This window comes from Schistocerca serialis, chromosome 4, assembly GCF_023864345.2.
Source record: "Schistocerca serialis cubense isolate TAMUIC-IGC-003099 chromosome 4, iqSchSeri2.2, whole genome shotgun sequence".
NCBI lineage: Eukaryota > Metazoa > Arthropoda > Insecta > Orthoptera > Acrididae > Schistocerca > Schistocerca serialis.
This window is the reverse complement of record NC_064641.1, coordinates 90681612-90708854: the sequence shown is the minus strand read 5'-3', so window position 1 is coordinate 90708854 and position 27243 is coordinate 90681612. Positions and strand designations below refer to the sequence as shown.

Sequence of the window (27243 nt, the reverse complement as noted above, 5' to 3'; positions counted from 1 at the left end):
TTTTTATATGCATCCCATGTCCAGAAATGTACTGTTTGGATTTCAATGAGTTGTACAATCGGATCACTTTCAAAATGCTTAGCTTCACGGTACGGTACGTAATGACAGAGGTCCACAACGCATATATCGAAAAAGTTTTTCAGATCGCCTGAGTCCCACACCTACCACATTCCCAAGGAGTTACGAGAGGGTTTTCTTCAACGTGCGCGTAGAACCAATAGTTGCAGATACACCTTGTACGAAGAAAACTGGGATCACTAAGTGGAACAGTTCCTGTAAGGCGTACACGACAGAACTCGCTTTCTCCGCTGCAAGCATACAGAGAAGCGGACGATTTAAATGTGATCCACTATTCAAACCTATTTAATATGCAAACGGGACATCTCCGGACATGAGTTGCTTACCAAAATTGTATTCATTAAGCCCCATTTACAACCCCTGTAAGAACGTAACAGAAGTTGTGAAGCATTCTGCATAAGCGACAGGCGACCTTCCACACTTCCATGATGATCTGTCTGCCCTTTTAATACATTTTGCCTTATCACATGCGATGTTCGACAATTTGTTGAGGAAAGTATAGAACTCACATTACAAAATAATTATTGCTTACCTAATGGTTCCAGTGAAAGGTCAACTCTCAGAATGTGCTCAAATTTGTGGGCACATAGCACGAAATAAGATAAATCAGGAGAGATAATATCTTAAAATACTGTTTAATCACAAGGAAAACAGAGAGTAAAACGTACACATACCATAGTCGAAACAAAAAATAAGTAGCGAATAGTCATACGATGTAACGCGGGAATGAAATGCAAATATTAGTGCACGGGGAAAAATTCACTAGAAACTGAAAATACGTAAATAGATTCTCATTTTCGAATGTCAGTGTCGGATATCGTATTCACTACAATCATTCTTCCGAATGGAACAAAGCCTAATAATTACCTCATCCTCTTTGCCAAGGTGTTAACTGTAACAGTAATCTAATCTGAACAGAATCAGTTTTTGTCTTTTCAAAGCTAGCTTCAGCGAAATATCATATACTGTTCGTATCCTTACAGATGCTAATAATACAGTTGCCTTTGGTTGCTGCTGTCAGTCGTACACAGAAAAACATACCCATAACAAACGACGATGTGCTTAGCTCCACTTGAGTTGGTCACAGTAGTTTTGGTGTCTTGATGTATGGGAGCTGGCCTTCTTTCAGTACGAAATAATATTGGTCACTTGCTTGGTTCGCAATATGCTAGTGGCAATGCCACATAAGCGTTACGTGGAAATTCAAAACCTCTCTTTTTCGTATGTAAGCAATTGCAGCACCGCTGGCCCTGTGTAAAAATTACAATACATTCCTAAATTCTATTGGGTTAGTAGGTGAATCACCAGTAATTCTTCTCTTAATATTCATGACAAACACCTGTGACTCCTCTATCGACCGTGTAAATACACAGAAAATACTTTCCAGAGTTTCTTTAGGGACTTCGGCCAGGTGGCGCAACAACCTTTAAACAGCAATAGTTATTACTGATTACATTTTACTTGCACAGACTCTACCCAATTATTGTAGTTAGGATGGACTGATGATCGATTGTTAAACAAAATAAGTCTATTTAATCCATGGTAATAAATCCAGTTGTAAGGAAGTCAGCTTTCTTTATTGCATATTATGTATTCAGGTAGATAGTTTATTTTTGTGTTAGGTATTTTCGTGAGGAGCGCTATAGAATTATCAAATATTTCCGAACATGAACAAACTTTATTTTTTGTTTATTGACACGTTTCTCTTCCATTTTAAATTCAATAACCATTCTGTTGGATTTAGAGAAGCACAAGCTTGTAACGAATGTCGACAGTTTGAATGCAGCGTCCGCTCATTGAATCTTCTACATGCAATATAAGTCAAGATGGTGACAACCTTTGAAGGTTATTGCCTGTTATGTAATTTCCCCAGCAGCAGTTATAATGTAACGTTCAAAATTTTAGTCAATTTGTAACACCTTAGGTTACTCTTAATTAGAATATACAAGCATGTAATAAGTAAGTATTAATTACGTGTCATTTAAATGCCTGTTCAATAAAACAGTGGACAAAACATTACATCCTTACTATTGAGACTTTGCTTCTGAAGAATGTAGACCATCACCATTTACTGCGCCTCAAAATTGTCATTATTCTACAAATTACGGCTTTCGAATCTGTAGCTCTCATTAATTTTGTACTATATTAATTTCGTCTATCCATTTCTAATGATTTTGCGTAATACATTAATTAGGAGGAAACGCTAACATGATGTAGAGGCCATTGGAGTTATCATCATCTTCAAAAAAAAGTTCAAATGTGTGTTAAATCTTATGGGACTTAACTGCTAAGGTCATCAGGCCCTAAGCTTACACACTACGTAACCTAAATTATCCTAAGGACAAACACACACACACACCCACGCTCGAGGGAGGACTCGAAGCTCCGCCGGGACCAGCCGCACAGTCTATGACTGCAGCGCCTTAGACCGCTCGGCTATAATCATCTTCCTTCTTAACAACAACAAGGGGTATCCTCTAGAGTATCCTAATATATTGGATACTTGTGCCATTCATTTCTTCGAGTATTTATATAGTCACAAAAGGAATTATTACGGGTGACGTAAGTTTCGTCTAGACCCGTAATTGGTCTTATTCTGTATTATTTTTAGCAATGCATCTAAAGTTTTAAGAACGTAAATTGTTGCAGACAGGAGTTACCGATGTAAGTTACTCTGTCACATAGAGATGCTTAGTGCTGGAAAGCGTGAGACCTATTTTTGTAAATGGAAGTGAATTCTTATATTATTGATCTAATGAAGTCTTTTTCCTTGTCGTAAGTCAGTTGTGAGTCAGTCAGTTTTGCAATGTGTAAGAAGCTGTTCGGTTATGAAAGTCATTAACACGTCTGTGAACTGAAGAGATGGTTCAAATGGCTCTAAGCACTCTGGGACTTAACATCTGAAGTCGTCAGTCCCCTAGACGTAGAACTAATTAGACTTAACTAACATAAGGACATCAAACACATCCAGTTCCGAGGCAGGATTCGAACCTCCGACCGTAGCAGCAGCGAAGCACCTAGAGCCGCTCGGTCTCAGCGGCTGGCAACTGGAGAGGAAAACTAACTTCTGTAAAGAGGAACATTCACGTGGCACAGATATTTCTGAGGCGACAGTTTTCGCTCCTTGCTTCAAATACAACATTATGAATGTTTCATGTAAACAGATGACGTTATTACGTCGAGGTGCGTATACGTAGCAGTCTCCTTACGTCTGCTACACCTATGCCCTTTGACGAACACCGAAATGTAACCCTGAGACGGTCAGTAGTCGATTCCAGAAAATGGCGGGCGAGGAGTACCGAAGCTTTAAGGAGGAAAAGACAGACCAGGCCGGTGAGGGACAGTTGCGGCACGGACAGCTGAATGTCGTGGCTTACACACTGAGCGGCTTGCTGTGCTTCTCCCGAATTTGACTTTAAGGCAGGCGGTAGGTGGTGTGGTACTGTGTGTACTTTAGTAGTTGTGGTGGACAGCAGTGGAAACCGAGCAGTGTCTTGTACGAGTTTACATGCCCATGCGGCCCTCGGCTTGACACGTCCGCTGTGGCATAACTGTTCGAGGCGCTTCAGTGTGGAACCGCGCTGCTGCTACGATCGCAGGTTCGAATCCTGCCTCGTGCATGGCTGTGTGTGATGTCCTTAGGTTAGTTAGGTTTAAGTAGTTCTAAGTTCTAGCGTACTGATGACCTAATATGTTAAGTCTCATAGTGGTCAGAGCCATTTGAACCATTTGAATAATAATTACTGTAATTCTGTATGACATTACCAACCTGAGGGCGGGTTGTGGGCTTCTAATAAGATTGTATTTGCTGTTATATGAACGCTCGTTTCTTGTTTTAGAAGCTACCAGTGCCATCCTGTAACTAGAAGGTCCTTGATACTGCAGGGGGCCGCTATTGTCATAATATGGGGCTGGGGGCGAGTTGTACCCGTTTTGTAACAATTTTGTAATTAATAGTGTCTTTGGTTGCAGCTATTTACTTATTGCAAAGTAATAAAGTGTTGTGAACATTAAATCTGTTACCTATGGGTGATGTTCATAGCACTCCCGAGTTTGAATGTAACTTTGTGCATTCTCTTGTGTTTATGATTGCTCTTGGGCTGTATTTTACTTGCTTGAAGTTCAATGTTAAATATACACAACTTAGTCTAAAGAAAGCTTAACATTTTTATATTGTACCTTGTTGCTGTAAAGGAAAAGACTGTTCAGTCTTAAATACTACTCAGGGATTAGGCCTCTTCCGACTGGGCTACGCGGCTTACAAGGCAGTAAGACGAGTGAACCATGATCGTGGGACATGTTACTACCATGTCGCCAATCCCTCTGGCCGTTAATGGCTGTAGATGAATCCTGATGACACCGCCCCTTCTTTATTCAGGCAGATCTTCATTTGGCCTCACGTGACTGAGTAGATCCCGTTCCAGCACTCCTTTCCTCAGAAAAAATCTGGGGACTTATTGAGAATCGAATGCGAGCCGCTCCACACCGAAGGCAACAACGCTATTTCTTTTTTAAAAATTGTTTTTCAGACTGAAACTGTGTGACACACCGAGAGTCGAACTCGGTACCTTTACCTTTCGTAGGCAAGTGCACTTGTTTTCATCTCAAAAATAGAAGAGGAATCTAAAGAGGAATCGAACCACATCTCCATGATGGTTTGATGTCCCAACAGGCTACAGTCCCCCCCCTCCCCCCCCAAAGGTCACCTCATAAGAGCTGCATTCACCACATTTCTTAGAACTCAAAAACAGGAAAGGAAACAACTCAAGCTAAACAATATCTCAAATAACTTACAAAAAGAAAGAAAAAAATAAAAGTGCAAGAACAGCCTCGTAGAATTGGGGAAGGTAACCGTTTCGTCATGGTCAATGTATGCCTTTTCAACACGTTCCACATCAGATTCTCATGCTCAGGACGTTCCAGCTGCGCAGAGGACCTCGTAACGCATTCCTCCGGAAATGATAAAAGTATTGTTGGTATTTCGGATTGCGCACAATTTGCGTATGTCCTTCATATTGGTGGTTTCAGAAGCCCAGCACGTTCTTGTGGATGTTGCGAAGCAAATAATGCACCCATTAGACTAAGGTGGCATTCCACCGAAACTTCCTTTGCCAAAAGTTGTCTTACGACAAATGTCAGACAAATTTACTTACCGATCCTCTTGATAACACCACGTGTACTACTTCTGAGGTCGTCTTGGCCACCTTTTATGAGAGTCGCAGCATCCATAATTCAACCGATCAATTCGTCTCTTACTTTTACTTTTCCCTTGTTGACTCTGCCTTTAAACTATCCCCCCAGGCGAAAATCTAAAGGGCTATGGCTGAGGGACTTTGTTGGCAAAGAAAAGTAACCATTTCTGGTCGTATATCTTGCACGGAATGTTTGGTTTACATGGTGTGTCGCCAGACGATCAGAATGTACAGGGACTCGTCATGCTGCAAACATATGTAAGGGCTGCTGGTGGCATGAGAGTTAGTGTCCATTCCAGACACTCATGGATGAGACAGGAACTAATGCTAAGAGTAAAAATCCAAAATCCGAAATGCTTAAATCTGTTTTCAAATGCTCCTTTACAAAGTAAAACCCAGAAGCACTGCACCAATTTAATTCTTGCTCAACTGGAAACATGAATGAAATAGATATTATTGTCAGTGGCTTTGAGAAACAGTTTAAATCTTTAAAACTAAACACAGCCTCAGGGCATAACGAAATCTCTGTAAGACTATATGCACAATTCGCGGCTGAGTTGGCCCGTCTGTTAACTACACATTGAAATCACGCAAGTCATGGGATATCTCCTAATATCGTATCCGATCTCTTTTTACCCGGCATACTGCAGCCAATCGACGTGGCGTGCGCTAAACAAGTCGTTGGAAGTCCCTTCCTTCTATAGCCGTCCCGAATTGCGAAAATTTTCCCCGTACAGGAGTTTGTACACGAACTGACTTCTGGATTATGCTCCATAAATGATCAATGGGTGACCAAATCATTCCCCTGAATTTCCCAGAACATTCTTTAAACCAATGGCGAACAACTGTAACCGAGTGACATGGCTAGTTGTAACCCATAAAAATTCCATTATTGTTTGGCGTCATGAGGCCAATGAACTGATGCAAATGATCTCCAAGTAGCCGAACTTAACCGTATTCAATGATCGGTTCAGTCCGACCGAGAGCCCATTTCATGTAAACACAGCCCACACTATTATGGAGTCACCGCCACCTTGCACAGTGCCTTATTGGAAACTTGCATCCATGACCATGTGGCGTCTGCGCCACACCCGAATCTACCATCATCTTTTACCAACTGAAATTGGGTCTCATCTGCCCAGGCCACCATTTTCCAGTAGTCTAGGATCAGGCCGAAATGGTCACTAGCACAGCAGAGGGGCTGCAGGCGATGCCGTGCAGCTAGCAAAGGCTGACACATTCCCTTAGAAAAGTTAAGAATGACTGTGCTGGTAAACCTCTTACGTTATTTGCTTTTCAAACAGCTGAGCAAAACTGAACGTACTCAGACATTTCTCTCTTTACTTATTCTGATCAGCACTAAAGTGACATACAATATTTTTTTTAGTGCAACGCAATCCCTACAAAAGAATGGCCCTGACTAACACTAACGTATACCATACATGAATCACTTACCTCACAAAAATCTTCGTTACTCGAACTACTGCAATACAGCACGCGCCAATACTGCCAGCAAAATAACAGATTCTAAGTACTGAAGGCACTAACTACTGACAGGCGTAGTTAGCAAATGAAAGATTTTGATGGAGAACAAACAATGTATTTACCTTAATTGTGTTCAAAAGTCAAAATATATATATCAGTTCATGACATCCAGTCTTACAAATTTCCTTTTTCTGACGGACACACGTCCAGATCGTCCGCTGTCAAAACTCTCCCATCCCTCACCCCACATCCACCACTGCTGGCGTCCCACCTCCAACTGCGCGACGCTACGCGCTGCTCACATCCAACTGCTCATCACTACAATAGCAAATATTCCAACAATGCCAACCAGCCACAGACTGCACACAGCACAGTCTGTGATTTTCATACAGAGCGCTTCGTGGCGTTGTTGTTGTTGTTGTGGTCTTCAGTCCTGAGAGTGGTCTGATGCAGCTCTCCATGCTACTCTATCCTGTTCAAGCTTCTTCATGTCCCAGTACCTACTGCACCTACATCCTTCTGAATCTGCCCAGTGTATCCATCTCTTGGTCTTCCTCTACGATTTTTACCCTCCACGCTGCCCTCCAGTACTGAATTGGTGATCCCTTGATGCCTCAGAACATGTCCCGCCAACCGATCCCTTCTTCTAGTCAAGTTGTGCCACAAACTCCTCTTCTCCCCAATTCTATTCAATACCTCCTCATTAGTTATGTGATCTACCCATCTAATCTTCAGAATTCTTCTGTAGCACCACATTTCGAAAGCTTCTATTCTCTTCTTGTCCAAAATATTTATCGTCCATGTTTGACTTCCATACATGGCTACACTCCAAACAAATACTTTCAGAAACGACTTCCTGACACTTAAATCTATACTCGATGTTAACAGATTTTTCTTCTTCAGAAACGCTTTCCTTGTCATTGCCAGTCTACATTTTACATCCTATCTACTACGACCATCATCAGTGATTTTGCTCCCCAAATAGCAAAACACCTTTACTACTTCAAGTGTCTTATTTCCTAAGCTAACTCCCTCAGCATCACCCGACTTAATTCGACTACATTCCATTATCCTCGTTTTGCTTTTGTTGATGTTCATCTTATATCCTCCTTTCAAGACACTGTCAATTCCGTTCAACTGCTCTTCCAAGTCCTTTGCTGTCTCTGACAGTATTATAATGTCATCGCCGAACCTCAAAGTTTTTATTTCTTCTCCATGGATTTTAATATCTACTCCGAACTTTTCTTTTGTTTCTTTTACTGCTTGCTCAATATACAAATTGAATAGCATCGGGGAGAGGCTACAACCCTGTCTGACTCCCTTCCCAACCACTGCTCCCCTTTCATGTCCCTCGACTCTTATAACTGCCATCTGCTTTCTGTACAAATTGTAAATAGCCTTTCGCTCGCTGTATACTACACATGTCACCTTCAGAATTTGAAAGAGAGTATTCCAGTCAACATTGTATAAAGCTTTCTCTAGGGCCACAAATGCTAGAAACGTAGGTTTGCCTTTCCTTAACCTTCCTTCTAAGATAAGTCGTAGGGTCAGAATTGCCTCACGTGTTCCAACATTTCTACGGAATCCAAACTGATCTTCCCCGAGGTCGGCTTCTACTAGTTTTTCCATTCGTCTGTATAGAATCCGTCTTAGTATTTTGCAGCTGTGACTTATTAAACTGACAGTACGGTAATTTTCACATCTGTCAACACCTGCTTTCTTTGGGATTGGAAGTATTATATTCTTCTTGAAGTCTGACGGAATTTCGCCGGTCTCATATATCTTGCTCACCAGATGGTAGAGTTTTGTCAGGACTTGCTCTCCCAAGGCCGTCAGTAGTTCTAATGGAATGTTGTCTACTCCTGGGGACTTCCTTCGACTCAGGTCTTTCAGTGCTCTGTCAAACTCTTCACGCAGTATCATATCTCCCATTTCATCTTCATCTACATCCTCTTCCATTTCCATAAAATTATCCTCAAGTACATCGCCCCTGTATAGACCCTCTATATACTCCTTCCACCTTTCTGGTTTCCCTTCTTTGCTTAGAACTGGGTTTCCATCTGACCTCTTGATATTCTCTTTTCTCCAAAGATCTCTAATTTTTCTGTAGGCAGTATCTATCTTACCCCTAATGAGATAAGCCTCTAGATCCCTACATTTGTCCTCTAGCCATCCTAGCTTAGCCATTCTGCACTTCCTGTCGATCCCATTTTTGAGACGTTTGTATTCCTTTTTGCCTGCTTCACTTGGCGTTACCAACATAAAAACCTAAACAGCCTACTTACAAGGCACTTGCATCGGTAGTCTGCTGCCACAACACATTAACAACGAATTTCGCCCCACTGTCCTAACGAATGCGTTCGTCTTACGCCCTACATCGATTTCTACTGTTATTTCACTCAGTGTTACTTGTCTGTTTGCACTGACGACTCTACGCAAACCCTGCTGCTCTCGGTCATTAACCGAAAGCAGTCGGTGACTGCGTTCTGCGTGGTGAGAAGTAATGCACGAAATTTGGTATTCTTGGCACTCTCTTGACACTGTGTATCTCAGAATATGTTGAATTCCCTAACGATTTTCAAAATGGAATGTCTCATGTGACTAGCTCCAGCTACCATTCCGCGTTGAGAGTCTGTTAGTTACCGTCGTGCGGCCACAATCACGCAGGAAACATTTTCACAGGAATCACCTGAGTACGAAACACAGCCCAACCAATGCACTGACATTTCATACCTCGCGTACGCGATATTACCACCATCTGTATATGTGCACATCGTTATTCAACGACTTTCGTCAGCTCTATGTGATCTATCGTGGACCAAACTTGGCCCAGTATCAGGAAGATGGCACAGGCCACACATATCTACAAGAACGGTAGCAGAAGTGATCCACAGAACTTCTGTCCAAGATCCTTGACATCAATTTGTTGTAGAATCTTAGAACATATTCTGAGCTCAAACATAATGATGTATCTCGAACATAATATCTTCCAAATCAACCAGCACTGATTTCGAAATCATAGATCATATGAAACCCAACGCACACTTGTTTCACATGACACCCTAAAAGCCGTGAATCAAGGCAGTCAGGCAGATGCAGTATTTCTCGATTTCCGAAAACCATTTACCCCAGTGCCATGCCTACGCACACTGTCAAAAGTATGGTCACATGGGGTATGAGACGAAATAAGTGACTGGTATCAGGATTTCTTGGTAGGAAAGACGTGGAATGTTATCATTAGTGGAGCCTTCGTTATATGTACAGAGCGTTCGGAAATTTGGGTGCCGGCAGGGGTGGCCGAGCGGTTCTGGGCGCTACAGTCTGGAACCACGCGACCGCTACGGTCGCAGGTTCGAATCCTGACTCGGGCATGGATGTGTGTGATGTCCTTAGGTTAGTTAGGTTTAAGTAGTTCTAAGTTCTAGGGGACTGATGACCTCAGAAGTTAAGTCCTATAGCGCTCAGAGCCATTTGAACCATTTTTGAAATTCGAGTTACAAATTTCTAGAAATTGTAGATGATGATGATGATGTTTGGTTTGTGAGGAGCTCAACTGCGCGGTTATCAGCGCCCGTACCAATTCCCAACCTTCGCTCAGCCCAATCTCGCCACTTTCATGAATGATGACGAAATGATGAGGACAACACAAACACCCCGTCATCTCGAGGCAGGTGAAAATCCCCGACCTAGAAATTGTAGAGGGGAGTGAGTACGTAACAGTCTCAATAGGCACATACGTCCGGGAATATAACGTTTCCGTTCTACGATAGTTTCTATTCAGTTGTTTAACTCATCCATTTCTGCTTGAGGAATTGAATTAGGCTTGACGCAGTACAGTTACCAGGTAACAGTTAGAAAGGGAACATGCTGAAACATCCGTTTATTACTTAAGCACATTTGTTTGTTTTAATAATTAACATTAGATGTTTACGGTATTCCAAAACAAAATAAATACCCAGCATACTGTACATATAGAACAATACTGCTGAATTACAACAGCGTCTCGTTGTGGTGACCACTAACGTCGTTACGGACATTGTACATACGAAACATGGTCTGGTACACACTCTCCATCCCCACATCGTGTCTCTTTAGTTTGTAGTGCAGTGGCCAGAGCTCGAGCCAGCAGATCTTTCTCTGCCTATAGTGGGCTCTCGTAAATTAAACTATGACTACTAACCCGCATGAAGTAGTCCATAAATTCACCGACTGCTGCTGGACCTCCTCGGCCTGTTCATCTTTCACCATATCGTCTGTTGAGATGCCTCCGAACCGCACGTGAGTAGTGAAGTGGGGCACCAAAAATTCACCGACTGCTGCTGGACCTCCTCGGCCTGTTCATCTTTCACCATATCGTCTGTTGAGATGCCTCCGAACCGCACGTGAGTAGTGAAGTGGTGCACCATCACGCTGAAACCACATTTCTTGATGGACATTCAGTGGCACATCTTCTGCGAACGAGTCCAGTACGTTTTATAGGAAGATCAGATATGCAGGACTAGTTACCTTGAGTGGAAGGAGTATGGTGTCATCACATGACCGTCCAGATTATCTCCCCGGATGTTAATACCAAACCATCGCTGAAATACGTAAACGTGCGTGGCATGGGGTTTCTGCTCTGTCTAGAAGATGTCAGTACAGGCAACCACGTGCAATAGCCAACACGCTGTGAAAAATCGGCTGAACTCATAACATGTACCCTTTATAAGTGGACTGGAGGTAACTGTTGCTCACGCAGAACGTTGCAGACGATTCTGTCACTAAGACTCACTGGACGCGCATTTGCTCGAGAACTCGTTGACGGGTTGGCTCTGAGCACTATGGGACTTAACATCTATGGTCATCAGTCCCTTAGAACTTAGAACTATTTAAACCTAACTAACCTAAGGACAGCACACAACACCCAGCCATCACGAGGCAGAGAAAATCCCTGACCCCGCCGGGAATCGAACCCGGGAACCCGGGCGTGGGAAGCGAGAACGCTATCGCACGACCACGAGATGCGGGCCGTTGACGGGTTTTCTTCAAAGTGATGCAGTACGTATTCTTCAAATCTGGGTGTACGGCGTTGCCGTGCAGCACCACGGTCCTGCCTCCTCACGATCGAGGTATCTGTTTCATGGAGCTACTGCGTAACGTGGGCTAAAAGTTTGTACAATGAAGTTCTACGTTGCGGGAAACGTTCATGATACAGCCCACAAGCAGCTCTTCCGCACCTCCAGCTTCGCCATATACACGTATCAAAAAAACGTTTTGCGTCACCCCAGTTCTCCTAGCTCCTGAAGACAGACGTTGACTGTGGATATTGTATTAACTATTCATATATGTCACTAAACCAGCGCAAAAATGTAAAGAACCATGCATTAGACGGAGGGGGTCGAAAAGCCGATCATTTCCAGTCATTCCACCAGGAATGAGGTACGCAGCTCGTGTTGTCTGTAGTTCAACAGTGCCTAGACGGTCAACACCGCGGTTCGATCGCGTCCCCATTGTTACTTTGTGCCAGGAAGGGCTCTCAACAAGGGAGTGTCCAGGCGTCTCGGAGTGAACCAAATCTACTGTATGTTGTTCGGAAATGGAGGAAATACACATAGACACGAATTATGGCTCGGAGGAACCCTAACAGCAACGCCACCATGTTGAATAATGCTTTTCGTGCAGCCACAGGACGTCGTGTTACGACTCAAACAGTGTGCAATAGGCTGCATGATGCGCATCTTCACTCCCGACGTCCACGGCGAGGTTTATGTTTGCAAACACGACACCATGCAGCACGGTACAGATGGGCCCAGTAACATGCCGAATGGACCGCTCAGGATTGGCATCACGTCTATTCGCCGATGAGCGTCGCATATGCCTTCAACCATACAACTGACGGAGACGTGTTTGGAGGCAACCCGGGCAGGCTGAACGCCTTAGACACAGCGAGGTAAGGTTCTCTTCTGTTCTCGGGTGGCATTTTGTGGGGACCGACTTATGCCGCTGGTGGTCATGGAAGGCGTCGTAACGGCTGAGCGATACATGAATGCCATCCTCCGACCGACTGTGCAACCATACCGGCAGTATATTGCCGAGGCATTCGTCTTCATGGACGACAATTCGCGGCCCCCTTCGTGCACATCTTGTGAATGATTTCCTTCAGGATAACGACATCGCTCGAATAGAGTGGCCAGCATATTCTCCATACATTAACCCTATCGAACATGCCTGGAATATATTGAAAAGGGCTGTTTATGGATGACATGACCCACCAACCACTCTGAGGGATCTGCCCCGAATCGCCATTTAGGTGTGGGACAATCTGGACCAACAGTGCCTTGATGAACTTGTGGATAGTATGCCACGACGAATACAACCACGTATCAAAGCAAGAGGACGTGCTGGTGGGTATTAGAGTTACCAGTGTGTACGGCAATCTGGACCACCACCTCTGAGGGTCTCGCTGTATGGTGGTACAACATGCAATGTCTGGTTTTCCTGAGGAATAAAAAGGACGGAAATGATGTTTATGTTGATCTCTATTCTAATTTTCTGTACAGGTTCCGGAACTCTCGGAACCGAGGTGATGCAAACCTTTTTTATGTGTTTACAAGGAGTATGTCCGTGTATTCCGAAAACGTCTACCGAAACATGTTTACTCTAAGGGAGACTCACGGGCACTGAACAGCTTCGCAGCAAGGCAGGCGTTAAGTGACATCAGGTGCCCTTCTGACGTAGTACACGTCATCCTATCTACCCTATTGCATACCAGGACTAGCAACTCAGAGTTTTCTCTTTCCCTACGCAAATGTAGACGCGCTACATATCTGAATCGAAACCGTCGTAGAAGGAAAACGATACGTTTCCGGGCATGGGTTCATATTCAAAATATTATGTATTCACTCCCCTCTAAATATCCTAGAAGCTTCGCACGGGAATTTCTGAACACCTTGAATAAGTAACTTCGAGTGTACCCCAGGTAAGTGTGTAGGGTTCCTTACTGTTGATGTTTATTAATGATCTTGCGGACTATGTTAATAGCAACCTCAGACTTTTCGCAGATGATGCACTTTTTTACAGAGAAGTACAGTCTGAACAAAGGTGTGCAAATATTTCGCTGCAATGATCGTCAGCTTGCTTTAAATGTTCAAAAGTGTAAAACTGTGCTCGTCACAAAACAAAAAAAACATAGTATCCTGTGAATATAATATTAGTGAGTCACAGTTGGAATCTGTAAGCAAATACAAATACCTGTGTTGAACACTTAATAGAGACATGAAGTAAACGATCACATAGGCAAAGTCGTGGGTAGAAAGGTAGCAGACTTCGGTTTATTGGTTGAATACTAAGGAAATGCAATCAGTCTAGAAAGAAGACGGCTTACCAACTCAACCTAGGGTATTGCCCGAAAGAATGGGAACCGTGCAAAATAGGACTAGCAGGTGACATTGAATGTAAACATAGAGAGATAACACGAATGATCATCGACTTGTTTGATCCGCGGCTGAATGTCGCTGAAATGGCTGTGAGCACTATGGGACTCAACTTCTGAGGTCATTAGTCCCCTAGAACTTAGAAATAGTTAAACCTAACTAACCTAAGGACATCACACACATCCATGCCCGAGGCAGGATTCGAACCTGCGACCGTAGCGGTCTCGCGGTTCCAGACTGCAGTGCCTAGAGCCGCAGGGCCAATTCGGCCGGCAGGACTTAACATGTGAGGTCATCAGACCACTTGAACTTAGAACTACTTAAGCCTAACTAACCTAAGGACATCACACAAATCCATGTCCGAAGCTGGATTCGAACCTGCAACCGTAGCAGTCGCGCGGTTCCGGACTGAAGCGCCTAGAACCACTCGGCCACTGCGGCCGGCTGAATGTCGCTGAGATGCAGAAAGAACTGTACTGGCAGACTTCTGAAGATGGACAGAACCTGTCCCGAGAGAGTCTACTGACAAAGCTTCAAGAACCATCATTAAATGATGACTCTAAGAATATACTACAACCACTTACATATCGCTTCCATAGGGATGATGAGGATAGGATTAAGTTAATTATAGCAAGCACAGCAGCATTTAAATATTCATTTTTACCGTGCTCTATACGTGAATGGAACGGGAGAAGCCGTATAACTGGTGCAGTGGGATATGCCCTCTACCTTAATTTTCACAGTGGTTCGCAGAGCATAGATACAGACGAACAATTCACCCATCCCTGCAGTCAAATGAACTCTTCCAATAATGCTGGAAGCTCGTTTTCAAATCCGGGCCTGTTAAACAATGGGGTAACACAGCTCCAAATAACTTCCTCTCATAGTGCACCACACATATACAGAGAAGCAGTATTGTAAATGTGTCTCCACGAAGGCATGTGGGTTTTCACTGAACCACCGATGAGAACTGAAAGTTCTTTCTTCAGTAAACAGTATTAATAGAGTTACTCGGTAATTCGCAATTAACCAATAACAAAAATACGAATCATCTACATTCATCGCCTTCTTGATGGTGCTGGATCCTCTGTGAATGATAGGGGCCATACTTAGGTAATGTCTTCCTCATTTTTTTGTATGTGGAATACCCACATGGGTAGATATTCTGCGTTTGCTTCTTGAAGGACTAATACCAACAGAATGATGTCTGCCACTACATCCACATCTCATTCGTATACACGTTCAGATGAGATATGCTTGCTGGGCACTGAACCAGTCTCACGCAGTTTAATGAGAACACTACTAAACGCTATCGAACCCGGTACTCGGCCAGAATCCATCGTATTTTCTACAAGCATCAGGAGTGTTTCCATAACAAAACCCATCACAAATACTATATCTATATTCTCACTATTTGTAAGTAGGTGTTGCATGCTTAATCCATACAACAGAATTATCCAAAAATTCACAGCCAGAATCACATTTGAAAAATTCGATTGTAGTGGGTGTAAGAAGTATAAGTGAAGATATTATTATATGTGGTACCATAATATGGACACACATGAGTGCGTTGGTTGTCTTCTCTCCGTATCTTACAATCTGCCCACAAAAATGTCACCAACTTTACGACCTGATGTTTTCTGCATGGACGTAATTGCACCACAAAGTGGACTATGTGTATCGATATACACTGAGCGTTTTGGGTCCACGCGTTCACATTCAACATCTGACCTGTCGCTTAGGGGAAAATAAATATTAATGGGAGGCTCTTGCCGCACATGATTGGAGCTTCTAAGCAACTTAAAGCATACGACGTTTAAGAGCTACAGCTGCAAACGAGGTAAATACTAACGTATTGTTGTTCAATACACCGACCTCAGCCACCAATAGAAATATCTGCAATTACAACCGTTACACATTATAGAAACTCAGGCACAACAACAAAACTTGAACTTCAAAACACATACGACAGTTGACACGTAAACCCATAACAGCTGGAGCAAAAACTAGCAAAATGGGAAGTTATCTCTGTAACCAGCTTAACCATGTAACCAATAAAAATATGACACATTGTAAGTAAGCTGTTTGGCATGTAAGTAGGCTGCTTAGGTTTTTATGTTGGTAACACGTAGCGCTCTGTATGAAAATCACTGACTGTGCTGTGTGCAGTCTGTGGCAGGTTTGCATTGTTGGAATATTTCCTACTGTAGTGTTGGGCAGTTGGATGTCAACAGCACGTAGCGTTGCGAAGTTGGAGGTGAGCCGCCAGCAGTGGTGGAAGTTGGGAGAGAGATGGCAGAATTTTGAGAGCGGAGTATCTGGACGTGTGTCCATCAGAAAGAGTAAATTTGTAATATTGGATATCATGAACTGATATATATATATGATGACTTTTGAACACTATTAAGGTAAATACACTGTTTGTTCTCTATCAAAATGTTTCATTTGCTAACTATGCCTATCAGTAGTTAGTGCCTTCAGTAGTTAGAATCTTTTATTCAGCTGGCAGTATTGGCGCACGCTGTACTGCAGTAGTTTGATTAACGAAGATTTTTGTGAGGTAAGTGATTCATGAAGGTATAAGTTATAGTTATACAGGGCCATTCTTTAGCAGGGATTATTGAAAGTCAGATTGCGTTGCGCTAAAAGCAGCACTGTATGTCAGTTTGGTGATGATCAGAATAAGTAAAGAGAGAAATGTCTGAGTAAGTTCAGTTTTGCTCAGCTGTTTGAAAATCAAATAACGTAGTGGTTTTCCAGCACTGTCATTTGTAAAAATTTTCTAAGGGGACGTTACAACATCTTATGTGAAAAATATTTACTAGTCCGCCTGAAGCGCCCTGTATTTGGAGATATGTTTCGCGTGAAATTGAAGTTTCATGAAACCCGTACGCTGGAGGAATAGTAACGTATCTGTTCACTGTTGTAATATTCACGGAGAAATAACTTACTGAGTATAAGATGTATGAATCAGGAAAGGTAAATAAAACTTTATTTTAAATATTTTATTATTTTTAGGTAAATTTTCATACAGGGACTACACAGGTACTGGCACAGAGCTTAGTGGCAGGACATTTCAGCCCAGCAGAGCAGCTTTAGCATGGAGATGGGCGGCGGCGGCGAGAGCACCAGGGGCAGCGTAGGCGGCGGGGGCGGCGTAGGCGACGTGAGCGGGGGCGGCGTACGCCACAGCGGGGGCGGCGTAAGCGCGGGCAGCGTAGGCGAGGGCGGCGCCGTTGATGACGGCGTCACGAGCCTGAGTCTGGGCGACGGCGGTCAGGTGGGCGGCCCTGGTGGCGGCGACGGCTGGGGTGTCCAGCAGGTAGCCGTCGGAGCGCACGGCCACGGGGGCGGGGCCGTAGGCGGCGTAGCCGGCGTGCACGGGGGCGGCAACGACAGCGGGGGCTGCGTACGCGGCGGGGGTGACGACTGCGGCGGGGGCGGCACCCAGGTAGCCGGGCTTAGCCACGGCGACGGCCAAGACGGCGCTCAGGACGATCTGAAGTTCAACGAGTATGGAAAAATTACAATTCGATTAACATCGAATCACATAAATCGTACACAGACAAGTTCCTAGTTTTTTATAGTAATCAAGTGCAGTGAAGCACAGTAAGTCAGGAGTTGCACATACCAGGGTGTTCATAGCTGGATGATTTGCTGTTGCTGCTGCTGCTGCTGCTGAAATGTGCCTATGCGGTGCACCTCGCGGGTTTATATACACAGTCAGACCGGCATGCGTCACCTGACGTGAAAGTAGCGGCCTTGCCTAAAGCCGTGTGATGGGCGTTGTCTGGTGACCGCAAGATCTGCTCGGTTCCCTCACTGACAAAGATTGTTATAAAGAGAAACGCGCTTAACCAAGTCATCTGCAAGGTGTATCTGGAAACCTGGGTAAACTATAGCATAGACAGTTATTTCATATTTTTAAAACATGATGTTTTTCCAATTCCTTTGTTTCTTTGGTTTTATAGTTTTGGTGGCCCTAGGAGCTCTTACCATATATAAAATAAGTCCTAAACATCTTCCTTTATATGTGAATGGCATAACTTGTCCACATTTAAATGATAATGGCTATGAATGTGGTTGTGCTATTACTAGTTTACATTAGAGTCCATGAAATCGTAAATACGCAACTTGTTTTGAACAGAAAGACAAAACTCGAAAAGGTAAAAAAGGATAGAGAAGTAATAAAAATTACGTAAAAGGATTCTTCAATTTCACTGCAGATTATGAGTTATTACAGATAACGATCTACTAGTGCGTACAACGAAAGATTTCGTTTTCTAATCGGCATATAAGACCTGCTGGTGAAATGGCACAGCAGGCGTTACGTGTAACCTCAGATTAAATTTGAGGCTGAGATGGAGGGATACGTTCTTCGATTTGTTAACTGAGCAGAAGAAAGACGGCATCATTAGATACCCAAGCGAATACACTTTTTATCCTCTCGTTTATGAACAAAAGTATGGGAATTGGTTCAAATGGCTCTGAGCACTATGGGATTTAACTTCTGTGGTCATCAGTCCCCTAGAACGTAGAACTACTTAAACCTAACTAACCTAAGGACATCACACGCATCCATGCCCGAGGCAGGATTCGAACCTGCGACCGTAGCAGTCGCGCGATTCCGGACTGAGGGCCTTAAAATTATCCTAAGGACAGACACACACACCCATGCCCGAGGGAGGACTCGAACCTCCGCCGGGACCATATGGGAATTGTTTCTGCTGCATCGTCAAAAGATGCTTTCTGAAAACTGAAGATGTTATCTACCAGCATGTCTCTCACAAACCTGCGCAGCGGTGACTTGTATGTTAGGATGCATTTTCGAGAGGTATTAATTGAGAACGGTGGTCCCGGAAGCTCCAAAGATTCAGAAACTTACGTCTTGTTGAGACAAAGTATTGTTAGAGTTGAAGAAGACACGTTGTTCAATGCTGAATGGGAATTTCCTCACTTTTGATACTTAAGGCCATGAAACGTGCTTAGTATGCCGTCGCAGAATTATAGCGGGAAATGCCTTACTGGGACGTCTTTGCAACTCCAACCAGAAAGACGTGATGACGCGCTTGTCTTCTCCTGAGCAGCAGTGAATGATGGTCGAACTGAAGACAGCCATTATGCCAAGAACTGAGCTAACAGTAGGTAGAGTGGTGACAAAACCTTCTGTGTTAAACAGTATGCATTAGTTGAATTCATTAAGTGCCTTGATGCAAGGGGAGAATCAATTGCTAATATATGGTGGGCGAGATTGATGCCATCAAATAAACGCCACTTCGCATGATTCAGGGCAGTCATTTGTGTATCTGAAATGACTGAAACATTTCACCGTGATTTCACAAAGAGATTCCTAGACACTGCAAGACTGAAGAAGGAATTCGATTTATTTGTCAGATCGTTCTAGCTTTTGACTGCTAATGTACCTCATTACTGCCAGCTTGAGCTGAAAGACGTGCAGTGTAGCACACACCTCAATGACCTGCTTTTCCAATTGAGGTATTTACAAAACGTTTGTAAAACGTCACCGCAAGTGCAAACTCCTCGATTGCGCAGAGGAGCTGCTAAGGTTATATCAATGTCTGGTTGAACACATGCCCGCGAACTTTTTTTCTCCTTTGTGAAACTGACGACATACCGTCAACATTGAGATGTAACAGGTGTTAGTTGCATAACTTCATGTATTGATTCTATCATGAACCATAGTTCTGCAAACATTACATATTATAAAATAGGAATATGTATGAATTTATAAACATTACAACTTAAAGTTAAATGCCTGTATGTAAAGCATTTTGTAGTTTGGCTCTCCATATTAGCACTATCTAATGTACTTCCTGAATGAAGATATAAAATTTATTGTTTTGGCAGAAAAATAAAACACATATGATAAAATCTCGTTTATAAAAGTGTGCTTCAATTTACACATCTAGAAGCAGTTGTACTGCGTTGCAAACTAGTCTTCCTAAGTCGCCCGAGTGTGCAGCCTTTGACATACAGCAGCCTCACTTACGCACCTGCTCGGAAAAGCGCAGTGGTGGGGGAAGCCTGAGTGCTGAGCAGATTCGGCTGCGCTCAAGGACCGGTTCTACAAAAACGCAATTGTCTCTCTAGTGCACGACTTGTGGGTGACGTGGCCCACCTTACACTGCCATACCGCTCAGCCAGGCGTTCGCTGTGCTTTTCACTGCCACACGACCAAAAACCATGGGCTGACTGTGCACAGCTCTTCCCACTACACGTCTTATAAGTGGGTCACCCAGTAGGCGTCCCAAGTTTTGGAGTGAATGACTTGTGGGATCCGGAAACTTCACAAACCAAAGTAAAGATTGAGGCATTCCAAAGTGTTTTCCTCTTGAGAAAACTCCTGTATTAATTTTTTTGGTTTCCTTTATGACAACTTTTTGCTTAAATATTGATAGGTAATCACACTAACTGGCTCTTTCAATATATTTCTCTCTTTCATGTGTGAAATTATCCCTGTTTTGCGTTTTTAATTACTGCATATTATCGTATTGTGACGTTTCTAATGGAAAAATATTTATTTTTCGATGTGGTGAGTTATTATTATACATTTCCCTTGATCACGTTCTGTATATTCACTGGACTAGAGGTCAAAGCCGATGTGTAGAATTTTATTTGTTGTTGCTGTTGTGATCTTCAGTCCTGAGACTGGTTTGATGCAGCTCTCCATGCTACTCTATCCTGTGCAAGCTTCTTCATCTCCCAGTACCTACTGCTGCCTACATCCTTCTGAATCTGCTTAGTGTTTTCATCTCTTGGTCTCCCTCTACGATTTTTACCCTCCACGCTGCCCTCCAATGCTAAATTTGTGATCCCTTGACGCCTCAGAACATGCCCTACGAACCGGTCCCTTCTTCTCGTCAAGTTGTGCCACAAACTCCTCTTCTCCCCAGTTCTATTCAATACCTCCTCATTAGTTATGTGATCTACCCATCTAATCTTCAGCATTCTTCTGTAGCACCACATTTCGAAAGCTTCTATTCTCTTCTTGTCTAAACTATTTATCGTCCATGTTTCACTTCCATACATGGCTACACTCCATACAAATACTTTCAGAAACGACTTCCTGACACTTAAATCTATACTCGATGTTAACAAATTTCTCTTCTTCAGAAACGCCTTCCTTGCCATTTCCAGTCTACATTTTATATCTTCTCTAATTCGACCATCATTAGTTATTTTGCTCCCCAAATAGCAAAATTCCTGTACTACTTTAAGTGTCTCATTTCCTAATCTAATTCCCTCAGCATCACCTGACATAATTCGACTACATTCCATTATCCTCGTTTTGCTTTTGTTGATGTTCATCTTATATCCTCCTTTCAAGACACTGTCCATTCCGTTCAAATGCTCTTCCAAGTCCTTCGCTGTCCCTGATAAAATTAGAATGTCATCGGCGAACCTCAAAGTTTTTATTTCTTCTCCATGGATTTTAATACCCACTCCGAATTTTTCTTTTATTTCCTTTACTGCTTGTTCAATATACAGATTGAATAACATTGGGGAGAGGCTACAACCCTGTCTCACTCCCTTCCCAACCACTGCTTCCCTTTCATGCCTCTCGACTCTTATAACTGCCATCTGGTTTCTGTACAAATTTTAAATAGCCTTTCGCTCCCTGTATTTTACCCCTGCCACGATTACAATTTAAAAGAGAGTATTCCAGTCAACATTGTCAAAAGCTTTCTCTAAGTCTACAAATACTAGAAACGTAGGTTAGCCTTTCCTTAATCTTTCTTCTAAGATAAGTCGTAAGGTCAGTATTGCCTCACGTGTTCCAATATTTCTACAGAGTCCAAACTGATTTTTCCCGAGGTCGGATTTTTCCAGTTTTTCCATTCGTCTGTAAAGAATTCGTGTTAGTAACTGTCAGCTGTGACTTATTACACTGATAGTTCGGTAATTTTCACATCTGTCAACACCTCCTTTCTTTGGGATTGGAATTATTATATTCTTCTTGAAATCTGAGGGTATTTCTCCTGTCTCATAGATCTTGCTCACCAGATGGTAGAGTTTTGTCAGGACTGGCTCTCCAAGGCTGTCAGTAGTTCTAATGGAATTTTGTCTACTCCGAGGACCTTGTTTCGACTGAAGTCTTTCAGTGCTCTGTCAAACTCTTCACGCAGTATCGTATCTCCCATTTCATCTTCATTTACATTATCTTCCATTTCCATAATATTGGCCTCAAGTACATCGCCCATGTATAGACCCTCTATAAACGCCTTCCACCTTTCTGCTATGCCTTCTTTGCTTAGAACTGGGTCTCCATTTGAGCTCTTGATATTCATACAAGTGGTTCTCCTGTCTCCAATGGTCTCTATAATTTTCCTGTAGGCAGTATCTATCTTACCCCTAGTGAGATAAGCCTCCACATCCATACATTTGTTCTCTAGCCATCCCTGCTTAGCCATTTTGCACCTCCTGTCGATCTCATTTTTGAGACGTTTGTATTCCTTTTTGCCTGCTTCATTTACTGCATTTTTATATTTTCTCCTTTCATCAAATAAATTCAATATTTCTTCTGTTAGCCAAGGAGTTCTACAGGCCCTCGTCTTTTTACCTACTTGCTCCTCTGCTGCCTTCACTACTTCATCCCTCAGAGCTATCCATTCTTCTTGTACTGTATTTCTTTCCCCCATTCCTGTCAATTGTTCCCTTATGCTCTCCCTGAAACTCTGTACAACCTCTGGTTTAGTCAGTTTATCCAGGTCCCATCTCCTTAAATTCCCACCTTTTTGCAGTGTCTTCAATTTTACTCTACAGTTCATGACCAATAGATTGTGGTCAGAGTCCACATCTGCCCCTGGAAATGTCGTACAATTTAAAACCTGGTTCCTAAATCTCTGTCTTACCATTATATAGTCTATCTGATACCTTTTAGTATCTCCGGGATTCTTCCATGTATACAACCTTCTTTTATGATTCTTGAACCACGTGTTAGCTATTATTAAGTTATGCTCTGTGCAAAATTCTACCAGGTGGCTTCCTCTTTCATTTCTTACCCCCAATCTATATTCACCTACTACGTTTCGTTCTCCTCCTTTTCCTACTCCCGAATTCCAGTCACCCATAACTATTAAATTTTCGTCCCCCTTCACTACCTGTATAATTTCGTTTATCTCATCATACATTTTATTAATTTCTTTATCATCTGCAGAGCTAGTTGGCATATAAACTTGTACTACTGTAGTAGGCGTGGGCTTCGTGTCTATCTTGACCACACTAATGCGTTCACTATGCTGTTTGTAGTAGCTCACTCCCACTCCTATTTTTTTATTCATTATTAAACCTACTCCTGGATTATCCCTATTTGATTTTGTATTTATAACCCTATATTCACCTGACCAAAACTCTTGTTCCTCCTGCCATCGATCTTCACTAATTCCCACTATATCTAACTTTAACCTATCCATTTCCCTTTTTAAAGTTTCTAACCTACCTGCTCGATTAAGGGATCTGACATTCCACACTCCGATCCGTAGAACGCCAGTTTTCTTTCTCCTGATAACGACGTCCTCCTTAGTAGTCCCCACCCAGAGATCCGAATGGGGGACTATTTTACCTCCGGAATATTTTACCCAAGAGGACGCCTTCATCATTTAACCATACAGTAAAGCTGCATGCCCTTGGGAAAGATTATGGCTGTAGTTTCCCCTTGCTTTCAGCCGTTCGCAGTACCAGCACAGCAAGGCCGTTTTGGTTAGTGTTACAGGGCCAGATCAGTCAATCATCCAGACTGTTGCCCCTGCAGCTACTGAAAAGGCTGCTGCCCCTCTTCAGGAACCACACGTTTGTCTGGCCTCTCAACAGATACCCCTCCGTTGTGGTTGCACCTACAGTACGGCCATCTGTATTGCTGAGGCACGCAAGCCTCCCCACCAACGGCAAGGTCCATCGTTCATGGGGGGGGGGGGGGGGGGGGGGGAATTTTATTTATGATGATATAATTTGGTATCTTATTAAACCATAGGTAAATATGAAAGCCGCCAAATTTTTTGTTGTCAAAAATCTGAGATTAGGTTATTATCAGATTCCATGAGAAGCAATTCACAACCACAATACTATAAGAAAAAATATTTTCCAACGTTCTATCAACCCCTGTTTAGAACTGAAAATAATATTTTATGCTGTGGTGGAGTAGTGGGCAATAGGCTGCTGGTATATATCAGATATTCGAAATCAAATTCTGCACTGTTCTTATGTTTACATTAAACAGATCATGGCTTGGTCAATAGACATCTGACAGTGGTCTGCACATTCGTGATTACTTTATTAGAAGTAATATAGAAAAGCAGCGGTTCAGTAATGTAGGACAGGTTTCTGTCGTTTATCCAAAGCTGCTCTTTCCTTCCTAATATACATACAGATAAAGTAATATGGAATAGATTCTGTAATTCTGCCTCTTTTCATAGCTGACAACAACGTCATCAGTGGAGGTTGGTATTATACTGAGGACAGCAATATGCACATACACAGATGGCAGTAGTGTTGAGCATACACACGGTATAAAAGGGCAGTGCACTGGTGAATCTGTCTGTGACCTCTTCCCCTTCCCCCACCTCCTCCTTTTCCTCCAACATCTCTGCATCCTTTACACTGTTTGCAGGCTTCATTCCCCCCACCCCCTACTTTCCTCCTTCCTCCCCACCCCCCGCCCGTTGTCACACCTCAATCGCTGTATCCCTCCCTCTCTTGACCTCCACACCCACCATCTCTTTTATCATGGCTGTTTCCAGCACCTCCCCCTCCCAGATGTTGAACTTCGCCGTGAATCTAATCTTCCTTCCAACTGTAACATGGCCTTGTTCCCCCCCCCTCCCCAGGACACTTTCTCCTCTCCCCCCCCCCTCTCCCAGAGCGGATTTTCCTACTTCCCTCCCTGAGTACCTGCACCCTCTCCTCAGCTGTTTTCCTCTCCCATCCCTTCCTCCCCTGCCCTTCTTCAGCACGCTGCTCCACCTCATCCCCCTTTCTCTCCCCCCTTCTCGCCACCTTTTCTCCTTTCCCTTGTCTCCTGCCCCCCCCCCCCCGCCCACAACCAGATCATCCCAGGTTTTTATTCATTATATAGTGTGCTCCATTAGTGTGTGTTGTGTTCAATGCCGTTAAACAAAGTAATCTATTAATATGGTTTTCATTGTGTGCTCGACCTGACTATAGTCCATGATTGTTCGTGCTCGACCTGATTATAGTCCATGATTGTTCGTGATCTTTTTATACTGTGGTTGCCTTTTACGTTGTTTTTGACTCGAGTGTTTTTTTTTTAAAGTACTCTTCAAATTACCAGCTGTGTTCTTTTAACTTTATGTCGACTTTTAACTGTCCCCGAGTGTGTGTCCCCGCATTAGTGTGTATTTTAACTCCTGTCGTCTCCATTTCCAGTGTTACTCAGGTGATTCATATGAATAGGTTACTATCGTGATTCTGGTCGCATGAGTGGAATTAACAGACTTTGTTTGCGGAACGTTAGTTGAAGTTAGACGCACGGGGCATTCCACTTGGTAATCGTCAGGGAATTGAATATTCCTTGATTACAGTGTCAGGAGTGTGCCAAGAACACCAAATTTCAGGCAGTACCTGCCACCATGGACTGTGCTGTAGCTGATGGCCTTCACTTAACGACCGAGGGCAGCAGTGTTTGCGTACAGGTGTGTGTGCTGACAGACAAGCAGTACTGCATGAGATAACAGCAGAAATCAATGTGTGACGTACAACGAAGTGGACAGGGCGGCGGAATCTGGCGTTAATGAGCTATGCCACCAGACGACCGAGGCAAGTGCCTTTTGCTAACAGCTCATCACCTGCAACATGTCTACTGTGCCCTATCGTTTGGACCCTAGACGACTGGGAAAGAGTGGCCTGGTCTGATGATTTCAGTTTGGTAAGAACTGATGGTAGGGTTCGTGTGTGGCAAAGACACCACAAAGCCACCGACACAGGTTGTCAACAAGGCACTGTGCAAGCTGTTGGCGTCGTAATAGTGTGCGCTGTATCTACATGGAATAGAATGGATCCCCTTGTCCAACTGATACTTGGAGAGCATTTGAAGCCCTTTCTATATCTACATCTACATCTACATGCATACTCTGCAAATCACGTTTAAGTGCCTGGCAGAGGGTTCAATGAATCACCTTTACAATTCTCTATTATTCCAATCTCGTACAGTGTGCAGAAAGAACGAACACCTATACCGTTCCGTACGAGCTCTGATTTGCCTTATTTTATCGTCGTGATCGTTCCTTCCTATGTAAGTCGGTGTCAACAAAATATTTTCGCATTCGGAGGAGAAAGTTGCTGATTGGAATTTCGTGAGAAGATTCCGTCTCAACGGAAAACGCCTTTCTTTTAATGGTGTCAAGCCCAAATCCTGTATCATTTCTGTGACACTCTCTCCCATATTTCGCGATAATACAAAACCTGCTGCCCTTCTTAGAACTTTTTCGATGTCCTCCGTCAGTCTTATCTGGTAAAGATCCCACACCACGCAGCAGTATTCTGGAAGAGGACGGACAAGCGTAGTGTAGGCAGTCTCCTTAGTAGATCTGTTACATTTTGTCAGTGTCCTGCCAATAAAACGCAGTCTTTGGTTAGCATCCCCCACAATATTTTCTGCGTGTTCCTTCCAAATTAAGTCGTTCGCAATTGTAATCCTAGGTATTTAGTGGATGACTTCACGCGTTTCGTTATTTAGGCTCAACTGCCAATTTTCGCACCATTCAGATGTCTTCTGTAAATCGTTTTGCAGTTTGTTTTGATCTTCAAATGAGTTTATTAGTCGATAAACGACAGCGTCATCTGTAAACAACCGAAGACGGCTGCTCAGATTGTCTCCCAAATCGTTTATATAGATAAGGAATAGCAAGGGGCCTATAACACTACCTTAGTGAACGCCAGAAATTACTTCTGGTTTACTCAATGACTTTCCGTCAGTTACTACGAACTGTGACCACTCTGATAGAAAATCACGAGTCCAGTCACATAACTGAGACGATATTCCATAAGCACGCAATTTCACTATAAGCTGCCTGTGTTGTACAATGTCAAAAGCCTTCTGG

At 43.2% G+C, this 27243-nt stretch overlaps 1 protein-coding gene across 14 annotated transcripts in view; it reads right to left on the bottom strand.

Annotated features, from left to right (window-relative positions):
* LOC126473804 (cuticle protein 16.5-like) overlaps positions 1-27243 on the bottom strand; it is a 275913-nt gene that overhangs the window by 41982 nt on the left and 206688 nt on the right. For 4 of the 14 annotated variants that reach the window (XM_050101097.1, XM_050101096.1, XM_050101095.1 and 1 more), the window contains exon 4: positions 17158-17447. The exons of 6 other annotated variants lie outside the window; for them this stretch is intronic. In XM_050101097.1, the coding sequence (XP_049957054.1) occupies positions 17244-17447 (204 nt within the window). In that variant the 3' untranslated portion in view covers positions 17158-17243. Of the gene's footprint in view, positions 1-17157; positions 17448-17489; positions 17667-17798; positions 17839-27243 lie in introns of those variants that run through there. 4 more of the 14 variants (XM_050101106.1, XM_050101107.1, XM_050101099.1 and 1 more) reach the window with 2 other exon arrangements.